Raw genomic sequence first — 11,866 nt, forward strand, 5'->3', positions numbered from 1 at the left:
TACTGGTAGTGCGGTGCCAGTCGGAAATGTGTCTATACTTTGATAAATATTCAGTACCAGTGCTGGATTTCCCCCCAAATGTATTCTAATGTGATGTCCTACTTCCGTCTCTTGATCAAAGGTTTCCTTAGTCCCTTCAATTTGGATGGCGAGTCTCAGTCTACAAGCTTATATAATATCTGTTTCTATCAAGATCAAGAACCTTTGTAAGATGCGTTCTCGTGTCGATGTAGATTATCATTCCTCCCTGTAGTCTGCTTTTAAACATTGGAGCATTGAATCATAATATCTAACCCAAAAATAGGAATGCTACCTAAGTTTTGTAGCTCTGAAAATGCTTATTTCTGTGGCCGGGAGGAAAAAGGTCTTAAGTCAATTTTTTGTTAAAATGAGATTTTTATATACTCTGAAAGCGGAAACAATTCTCTACAATCTGGTAAAACGGCTGAAGTCAAATAAGACTCCTGACTGGATTTATAGAGCGTTACCAAATGTCCTAAGTAAAAACTTTAAGCACCAGCTTAAACAGTCCTATATTGTTTAAGACCCATTTTGCATTCCTAATAATTTACATTTCTCATTTATTTTTACATTAAAAAGGTCTTATGTTTAAATAGTCCCTTCTACTCAGTTTGGGTTCTAGTCTTAAAAGGGTTTAAGTGCGGCTATTTTTGGAAATAATCAAGAAAATTGTTAATTGAGCAACGTTACCTATTTTAGAAGAAATATAAACAAATAATATCCAGGAAGAACCTCTTAATTAAAAAACTCTATAATTGACACCAATTTCAGTCTTTCTGCTGCTCTCCTGAAAAGTATAAAATTATTACTTAAGACCTTTTTCCTCCCGGCCACAGATTTAATAGTGTGGATTTTCTGTTAATAATGCTTCCCTGTAACTAATACATATTTGTTGTATGTTACGGAAATTTACAATTGGTGAAGTCAACATTTATAACAGTAAAATAATCTAATTAAGAAGAAAAAATAAATGAAATGGAATAATTAAATAACGTGAATAATAAATGTATATATCGTAAGTAGATTATAAAATTTTGCTACTACATATCACAACCAAAAATGAAATGAAGTTTCAGATGCGTAAGTTAAATAATTTATTATACCTAGACATAGACATTGTAAAAACTTTCCAATACAGTTGCACATTTTTTTTTAAATTTGCAATCTCTCCATATATATAAATATATAATATTGCACATCTATGATTCAAAGGACTTGAGATTCTCGTACCAGTACTTACATATCGATGATGTTTAGGTCAAAGGGCTTAACCCTAATTTTTTGCTGTAATTAGTGTAAATAGTTAAAATTTAATTACAAAACGTGGAAATATGTTTTCTGATAATTATGTTTAAATTCCTTCATATAAAATAATTAATAATGTGTTAGAATTTAATTACAGCTGTTTCTGAAAAAGTTTTCTTTTGTGGGATAAGCCATTTTACCTGAACACCATCGATATTATTTTAGATTGTGCTGCTAATTTCGCCTTTCATAAATTGAAACTTTCTGAAAGTCTTAGAAATTTTAGAGTTTGATCAACAGTAAGGCTCTTTCTAGAGGAAGTCTAGAAATTGAACAGCCTAAATAGGTACTGGTACCATTTACTGTAGGCCTAATTAGAATTTGTAGAATGTCTGGAAGAAAGAGTTCCATAATGTTGCTCATCATACTTAGCCATAGAATGGCCAGCCTCTTTGTCTAGTGGTTAGTGATGCAGGTTCCTAATCAGTACTAGATTTCGGGATTGATTTCTATCAAAGAATGTTTCCTTGGTTAGAAATTGTTTCTTGGTATATATGACATGGGTGTTTGTGGTATCCTCAAATTTGAGTTAGATTTAGATAGATCCATATTATCTGTTGTTCTGTATGGTTGTGAAACTTGGACTCGCACTTTGTGAGAGGAACAGAGATTAAGGGTGTTTGAGAATAAGGTTCTTAGGAAAATATTTGGGGCTAAGAGGGATGAAGTTACAGCAGAATGGAGGAAGTTACACAACTAAGAACTGCACGCATTGTATTTTTCACCTGACATAATTAGGAACATTAAATCCAGACGTTTCAGATGGGCAGGGCATGTAGCACGTATGGGCGAATCCAGAAATACATATAGAATGTTAGTTGGGGGGCTGGAGGGGAAAAGACCGAAACGTAGATAGGAGGATAATATTAAAATAGATTTGAAAGAGGTGGGATATGATGACAGAGACTGGATTAATCTTGCACAAGAAAGGGACTGATGGCGGGCTTATGTGAGGGCGGCAATGAACCTACGGGTTTCTTAAAAGCCATTTATAAGTAAGTTAGATAGACCCAAACGTCCTCTGTGAATATCCCGTGTCACAGGATCACTAGGGGTAGCCCACTACCTGATAAACTTACATCCACTCACCATACAATGTGTTATATAAGAGAGGTTCAGAAGATTTGAACAATTATATTCTAAAATAAATCATCTTGTGAAGTATAATCTGAAGATGTTACAATTTCTTATTCACAGAGACACTTCATCACCCAATTTCATTAGATGTCTTCGAAAGCAGCATGTTTTGGGTAACGCGAGATGCCGGAGAACTCATAAAACAGGACAAGTTTGGTCGAGGTGTTCCTGTTACAATAGCAAAGGATTTGGTGAACCCATCAGGAATTAAAGGTGAGCACAATTTTTTTCTGTTTCAGTGAATAAACTGTCATCAACACCACAAAGATTAGTCCAGTGCTATTTTCTGGCTTCACCCAGTCTATAGTTTTATTGTTGTCATTAGGATTTCACGTTGCACAACTAGAGGTCCGAGGTTTATTACCGAGACCGTTGGCGAGAAGAGAGAATCACTCAGTTTCCAGAGTCCGTATTCATCACTTTAATAGGTTATCATCGTCTGTCCAGTGAAGGCTATTGCTCACATTGTTCTCGCATTTAGGAATTGGGCCATGGTATTTCTCTTCCTCTCTATTATACTTTTCTTGAATTAATTTCCATACTATATTGTGAATTTATTTCCACTCAACAATAGGATTTTATTCTTCCAACAATAATTCCTTTCTACAATTCGCCTTAAACGCTCTCGTCAACAATTGGATTTTCACTAGCACAGTATTCGTTATAGCACTCCACCGACGACAATGACAATTTACTTGGACTATTACGAACAACAATGAACTGTTAATCTTAACTAATATTTACAAAGCACTATTTAGAAATCAGAACTATCAGTTCTCAGTTCACAGTTCTTCTAGCTCAGTCACTCGAGTTCACAGTATCTCGAACCACAGACCTTCAGAGACAGTTCACTGTACTCGAACTCAGGTCCCTCCAACTGCGGTCCACTGCACTCGAACTCAGGCCTTCGGATGCTGGCACAGTTACGGACGCACACTCGAGTCGAACTCCGGTACACAAGACTGGCTTGCTTGCTCTGGCTTGCTCACTGACTGGCTGACTAATCAACTGAAAACTGAAACTGCTCGAGTTCGCTGGCGTTTCTTCTTTTATAATCACAGCGACGTAGCCTCGAAAGTTCGACGCGTCTCCAGAGATTGCACTCCAGAAAAATCCAGAGCCCTCTCCTCTCTACCAGCACCAGATGCGCGCGCACTCTCGTCGCGTTGACGTAATACACCCCCTCTCTTCTTTCCGCCGCGCGCCGTCCCAAAGTGCTCCGCGCGATCTTCTCTCTTGCGGGACGCTGGTCGTGAGTTCGAATCTCACGTCGCTGTCACAATATTATCAATTCATTTTGAGTTAAGTCACTGTGATACGCTTCTTCTTCCGACTTGATTGACTTGACTACAAGAATACTACATTACAATCATTTTCTTGGTCATTTATTGTTCGTTGATTTGTTCTTCCTTGATTTATCCATCCATTCATTGATTTGAACTTCTACATTACGGAAATTGCTTTTTATCATTAGTTTGATGATAAAATTATGAAAATTACCAACGGTATTAGATTATTGGCGGAAACCCATAGTTCTCTAGAGGCAGAGGTCTGCATCGGACATTTTCACTCGAGCGCCAAGTAGTTCATAGCATAATCCGATAGGTAGCGCACATGCATGATGGGTAAAATTGTCACGAGCGATAGATCTTCGAACGGTATAAGCCGAGTGTTAGGCATTCGTTCTTGTTACTTGCTTTAAAATGTAATTTAAATGTTGTAGGTAAATGGTTTTTTTTTTCCATACAGGAGTGATTTTGTTTTTGCCACATCTGATAGATGTTATTGGATGTAAATGTAATTATTATAAACGGAGAACACAATCACGATAATGCAAGAACTGCATCAAGTTTTCTAGTAATAATAATAATAATAATAATAATAATAATAATAATAATAATCTCTAATAATTAGTGTATCAATCTTTGCGTCTGTAACAGTTGTGCAGCATGATTATTCGTTTTATTATATTTTCTGTGACGTTATCTCTGTACTAATATTGTTATTAATCTACTGCTATATCAATAATATTTTGTACAACGTTTCTACATTGTCGCAGTATATAGGCGGAACACTATGTATGGACCTATCATATTATATATGTGGTAAATCAAATATTGAATAATTATTAATTAGCAATAATAACTGTATATCGAAGTTTTTCATACTATTTTATTTATAACTTCATGTTACTGTTTTGGTACGTTCCATTAAACGTTTGTCATAAACGCAGAAAATAAAGCCTTATTTTTACCGTGTGAGTAAAGATAAGACATGTCGGTGAGATGACCTTGTACTGTGCTTCTATTTATTACGAGCGTATCACGACCGATCGTAAATCACTCGAGGGTGCGACACTCGACCGAGTCCAAGCGAGCGATTTAACTCCAATGCAGCACTCTGCCTAGAGGTATTTTCTCGTTCATAAATTTTAGAAGATCCAACGGAAATTAACCCCAGTTGCTTTAATAACAAGTGGTCAGTTAATTGTGAAACATATGTTTATATAGACTATCTGTGATTTATTTTAATTAGATATTGAAACAAATAATATTGTTATTGTATCTCAGTATCTTCCTCACATTGATGGCTTATTAACAGTGAATGTATCTTTACAGTGTACCATTCTGCACGATACAATACAACCCTGAACAACCCGTGCAGCGACAGCCCTTGCTCCCATTTGTGCCTAATTGTGCCTGGCGGACACCGATGTGCATGTCCAGACAATTCCAACTCTCGCAACAGTGGCAACGAAGTGTTATGCGATGCTGCATCGGAGAGGCCCCGGCCATCTCCACGGGTCTGCAAGTGCCAGAATGGCGGACTCTGCCATGAGACGGACTCGGGCGAACTCACTTGTCTGTGTCCCACTGATTACCACGGCGACCTTTGTGACAACCATGTGCAGAAGATACCTGTGCCGGGTGCTGGAGCCAACACGGCCGCCATCGTGATCCCAATCGTTGTTATACTTTTAATTCTCTTGGCTGCAGGACTGGTGTACTTCGTCCTTCGTAAGAGACCATTGTAAGTACGGTACTATATTTATATCTGACACTAGGATGGAGCATATACAGTATTTATTATATTTAAGGAGACATTCCACTAAAAATGACAACTTTTTTCCTAATCATTTTTTTTCAACCAAATTTTGAGAGTATGTTTACTATGTAAAGAACTAACAAAATCCAAATTTTAAACTTCCAAATGTTTTTGGCTTTTGATTTTTTATTTCTTTTCTATTCTGTTTAGAAATATTTCCAAACCCAACTTTTTAGTATAAGATCTCAATTTTTAAACTTCCTTTTTTCTTGGTTACATTCACAAGACATACAGAAACATTTCTATGCATTGATTTTATGAAATATCTTATTTATTCACTTTCAATTTTTTTTTTTTTTTTTTAATTTTGAAAACGTTATTTTTTCTGTAATTCATGAAAAGTAAAATATTAATAAAATAAACTAGCATCATTTTTACAAAATGAATGCATAGAAATATGCAGCTACCTCATAAATACTTGCAGTAAAAATTTCATCCAGATTGATTAGTATTTGCCATAAGAAAGTTGGTATTGAATCAAGAAAAATAAACTTGCTGCAAAATGGATTTGAAAGTAAAATGAGCATTTATGTAACACGTACCTATTCAAATTCTCTTCTGCTACATTCATCTACTAACTTAAGATGAAGTTACTAGATTTGTAATAAAAAATTTGTAAAAAAAGAATTCTTTGATGAAAAATAATTTTGCCAGTTCTGTGAATGCCACGCCCCTTCAGCTCCATAATTTAAAAACATTTTTAAACACATTTGTAATCATAATTGAACTAAATTCATTTGGGGTATGAAAATATACATTTTAAAAAAGTGAAATAGCCAATATATATTTTTTTTAATTTTTATGATATTCAGTGGAGCCTTCCCTAAATTCCATATAATTCACAACATCTTTAAAGGTACATCTTTATAAAAAAAAAGTCACTGCTCTTCATTGTTTTTATTATTCGTACCTAAAATGTATGTAGCCTAAATAATATTTTGTTTCATTCTCTAGTTATTATATATATAAACCCCACAAGGGTAGCTGCCCTTCAGTAAGGGTTGCCAAACGACACAGCATACTGAACAAATAAAATAAAAATAAACATTTGCGTTATCACTATTTACGATGTTTATTTTCAAATGGAAGCTACCCTTGGGAAAGTACTTTTAGTCAATAATTACTAGTAATCAAATAGAATATAAGGAAATTTAGGTGTACAGGTGATTACGTAAAATCTGAACAGAATACTTCATTACGTCTATAGCAATAATTTTCAAAATATTTAAAAGAATTCCAAAAGACTTAAAACATTCAACTGAGAATTTCGGAATTGTTCCCCTTGCTCCGAACAATAGGCCAAATACTTCAATCTGTCCTTGTATACGATAATAGTCTCTAAAGTATTCAATTGTAGGGTCATACAATTTGACCAGAATTGTACAGACTTAAATATATTTAATTTTGCCAACTACCGGTACCACTATTCTGAATATTTTTAAGAAGAACTTAACCTAAAAGATTCAAGATAGATTTTCTTATGGTGTACATGAATAGCACGCAACATAACATGCAGATATAGATCATGATCAATACATTTCTGTTCACATATTTCTAACCACACTATAATGTAATTAATATTCGAAAGCATTGATTGATGGTTCATCTGCTGTTTACAAATGCACAGTCAAATATTAACATTTCACAATCGTCTATGAGTTAGAGGTACACTAAAATTACTTCTATCTCCCGTGACATCTACATTTTATAACATATTTATCATTAACGTGATATAGTTACATAATAATTAATTAAAATCGCTGTTTGACTTAATATAAATTTAACAAGGAAATACTATACGTCAATTCTAAAAGCGCAAATTGCAGTACCAATGTGCATAAGATTACCAATTCAAACAAATACGGTAATTTACTTATTTATTATGTTCGTGTTTTGTTTGCAGTGGCAAAGGCACCGGTTTGGGCGGACTGTCAAACTCGCAGAGTGTTTCCTTTAGACAAGGCACGAATGTTGAATTCGGAACACCAACGTTTGCGTCAAATGGTCCACAAGGCAGAGCTGTAAGTATATCGTGCAACACAATTTTTGGTAGTACATACTAATTTCGAGGTTAATTAATTTAAAACCTTTTTTTTAATAATTAATGGCTAACCTGCGCAAATGATAATTACAAATTCACAATTACCAATATTCTTCGTAAGTCTAAACTTGTCACACGCATTTTCATAGCAAATAGAAGGCAAATATTTTCAAGTTATTTGGTTTTCAGGAGGGACTGAATTATTTCTTCAGAGTTCTTCGGGTAAATTTAATTGAAAGCTTCCTACAAACTTTTGCCATCCATCAAATGTATGAGTTTTCATCATTTTTCAAACTTTTTTTTATCAGAAGGAGAACTGCATATTTACATATTTTGAATTGTTGCAGAAAGATGGATAAATAATGAATTATAGTATGGAACTAATTTTTACCATCTGATGGATTAAATACTGACACATTTTCAGATAACTTAAATAGCTGCATAGTTCTAGGCTAAGGTGGAAAACTTCTTTTATCATAATACAGTACTGTAACTACATTTTTATATGATTACATGTATTGAAAAATGAAAATTAAACTGTAAGTAGTTCTTGTCATCTGTAGTTACACATATTTATTATTCATGATTAAAAAATGCTATTTTTTTTACATATAATATGCTTCCAACAATAATACATTTCTCTGAAGTATCTGGATTTGCCATATTGTGAAATTGTTTAACATCTCTGAGAATAACAGTACTTATGTACACAGGACTAAGTAGGCTTACAGGTAACAAATTTATTTGGAAGTAATCAAATATTGAAATTTTAAAAGAAATCCTAAGTAAAGGATACACTGGATCAAGTGGTTCCTATGGTATCAACATCCTATTGGGTACATTAAGAAAATTGATTGATCGATCAATTTATTTATTTATTTATTTATTTGTTTATTTGTTTATTTATTCATTTATTCATTTATTTGTTTATTTATTTGTTTATTTATTTGTTCATTTATTTATTCATTTATTTGTTCATTTATTTATTTATTTGTTTATTTATTCATTTATTTGTTTATTTATTTGTTTATTTATTTATTTGTTCATTTATTTATTTATTTATTTATTTATTTGTTTGTTTATTTATTTGTTTATTTATTCATTTATTCATTTCTTTTTATTTATTTATTTATTTACTTACTTATTTACTTATTTATTTATTTATTTGTTTATTTGTTTATTTATTCATTTATTTGTTTATTTATTTGTTTATTTGTTTGTTTATTCATTTATTTGTTTATTTATTTGTTCATTTATTTATTTATTTATTTAATTATTTATTTATTTGTTTATTTATTCATTTATTTGTTTATTTAGTTATTTATTTGTTCATTTATTTGTTCGTTTATTTATTTGTTTATTTATTTGTTTATTTATTTATTCATTTATTTGTTTATTTATTTATTTACTTATTTATTTATTTGTTTATTTGTTTATTTATTCATTTATTTGTTTATTTGTTTGTTTATTTATTTGTTCATTTATTTGTTTATTTATTTATTTATTCATTTATTTGTTCATTTATTTATTTATTTATTTACTTATTTATTTATTTGTTTATTTATTCATTTATTTGTTTATTTATTCATTTATTTGTTTATTTATTTGTTTATTTGTTTATTTATTTATTTATTTATTTATTCATTCATTTATTTGTTCATTTATTTATTTATTTATTTACTTACTTATTTATTTGTTTATTTATTCATTTATTTGTTTATTTGTTTGTTTATTCATTTATTCATTTATTTGTTTATTTATTTATTTATTTATTTGTTTATTTATTTGTTTATTTGTTCATTTATTTGTTTATTTATTTGTTTATTTATTTATTCATTTATTTGTTCATTTATTTATTTACTTATTTATTTATTTGTTTATTTATTCATTTATTTGTTCATTTGTTTGTTTATTTATTTATTTATTTACTTATTCATTTATTGCAAACAATAAGGAATATGAATAAAACTGTAATTTGATGTGTTTAGGAGCCGATGGATGTGGAATACAACATGGGTGATATAGGTTCTAAGAATAGAGACTTCAGCAATCCTATGTATGATGCGTTGGGCAATATGGATGGAAGTGGCCCAACAGGCAATGGCGGAGGAGGTGGCGGTATCTACGAGGTGCCATCTGACGTAACAAAGTCAAAAGTTATGACAGGGAATGGGGAAGTCGATGTGATGCCTCATCCGGAGCCGGCATCAGCTGTCCTTGCTCCGTCGAGCGTCATACAAAGGTCATCTCCTCAGATCCATATCCGACACAGAGAGCTGGATCCGAGTTCCACCGATACCGGCAAGGATACGCAGAAACTAGTGGAAGAAGACAAGTCGGAGTGCTAATCGTTGTTGAGGACTGAGCGTTGCGTAACACAGCAGAGCGTGATCATTGCCTGCTCCATGTGGGATCTGTTGTTAATCCCTTTCTCTTTCAAAGACTCAGAATGGAGCGTCGAGGTTTAATTGCTTGGTGAAGAAAGGAGGATCTTGTTTGTGGGGAAGGGCTCAGGCTTTGGTGATTTTTTTCCGTTAAATATCGGCTCAAGTTACGATAGGTCACATAAAGGGAGATGCCTCAGCCTATATTAAAATAAATAATTGGTATAGATACCTTCCAGTATTTTATAATGTACCTACATGGAGAGCTATGCTATTTTTAATATATAAGACCACCATGATGATGTATGTTGTGGAACATCCTGCAGAGAAGTTATTTAATATATTTTAAGAAGAGGACCAGGATGTTTGTGTGCTGCGATGTGAGCTGTGTATCGGTGTGGATGATTCTGAGCTGTGAGGAGGACTTTACCTGACGGTTCCAGGTTAGCCAACTGTTGACTGTGTCTGGTGCACAATGACTAGGGTTTATTACTGTCTGCATCCCTACAACATTCATTACAAAACACAAAACTTAAAAAAAAAAAAAAAAAATAGTTTTTTTATATATAAATTTAATGACTGATGAAAGAATAAGAGATAATGAAAATATTTTTCTATTGGTCAAGGTAAATGTTTGTTGCTGCAGGAGCCGAGAGGGTACTGAAATCTTCCAATATGTATATATTTGAAAGAAATATTGTAAATTTTATTTAGGGAACATACCACATAGACTTGGAAAAATATTTTTTTCCATAGCCCTTTGCATATTTTTGAAAAAAAAAAGAGATAAAAAAAGTTACAATAGCTTTATAAAGTTACATTTCATGTAAGACATTAATTTGCACCTTTGAGTCCGTTTCATTTATGTTTAGATCTGCAAATACTTCGTGAAATGCAAACAACTGCTTTAAAACATGAATACTCACTCTGTAACATTCCAGAAAGTATGTAATTTTTTATTGTAGGACATTGTTGAATGTATGGTCTTGATTCCCAGGATCGATTGCTCACTACTGTCAAGGCCACGCATGCACTTCTCTGCTCCAGTTGTCAGTTTGTTGTGCTGGGGCTAACAGGTTATCTAATAACGTGCAAATATCAAAATGAGACCGTCCAACATATTAATTGAATCACATTCCTTTCTTACCATTCCACCCCTAGATGTAATAACTTGAGTTGAACTCAGATGGAAATGTTTAATATAACGAATATTCTTCCAGAGTATTGTACAGAATTGTTTTATGGGAGAGGAGGGGAGGGGGGAAGGTCCTTCTTACGTGGAGTATCTTCTGGGCTTTAGTTAGATACCTACTTCCCCTATTTTGTTTTTTTTTCTGTAAAAGTTGCCGTTATTGTGAATAACTCACTGTATGCTGCTACAGAAGCACACTTAACATCTGTTACATACACACTCATGTACACTACACACTGCATTGTTAAGTTTGCATAATGTACTTACGGTAGCCTAACTAAAACCCTGCGGGTAAGACCACACTAAATTCTGTACAGATTATAGTCTACTTGTATGAAGAACAAAACAAATTTTACAGTAAAGATAACCCGATGGGTTGTGTTTTTCATCTAGCCATATTGAAATTTCGCTGTATTCTCATTGTTACTAATACTGCCTAAAATAATGAAGACTTCTGCATATGACGAACTCTATTGCATGAATGAAAAGATATTAAGTATATTTTTCTTTAGAGAACTGATATAGACGCGTATATTTCACATGGAGCTGTTTGTGACAAAATGTATGAACAAAATTGCAGAGTACACATTTTTGTACCCAGGAATGTGTTTCATCACTAATAAATACATTTGACCTCCATACATATTATCGAACTATAAGACATATTTATCAGTAAATTTA

At 32.6% G+C, this 11,866-nt stretch overlaps 1 protein-coding gene across 1 annotated transcript in view; it reads left to right on the plus strand.

Moving 5' to 3' along the window:
• mgl (low-density lipoprotein receptor-related protein megalin) overlaps nt 1–11,573 on the plus strand; it is a 156,960-nt gene extending 145,387 nt beyond the window's left edge. Inside the window, exons 56-59 of the mRNA XM_069829941.1 lie at nt 2,524–2,676; nt 5,082–5,493; nt 7,472–7,589; nt 9,598–11,573. Of these exons, the coding sequence (XP_069686042.1) occupies nt 2,524–2,676; nt 5,082–5,493; nt 7,472–7,589; nt 9,598–9,957 (1,043 nt within the window). The 3' untranslated portion in view covers nt 9,958–11,573. The remainder of the gene's footprint in view (nt 1–2,523; nt 2,677–5,081; nt 5,494–7,471; nt 7,590–9,597) is intronic.
• The last annotated feature ends 293 nt before the right edge of the window (nt 11,574–11,866 follow it).

Source organism: Periplaneta americana, chromosome 7 (genome assembly GCF_040183065.1).
Source record: "Periplaneta americana isolate PAMFEO1 chromosome 7, P.americana_PAMFEO1_priV1, whole genome shotgun sequence".
Classification (NCBI taxonomy): Eukaryota; Metazoa; Arthropoda; class Insecta; order Blattodea; family Blattidae; genus Periplaneta; species Periplaneta americana.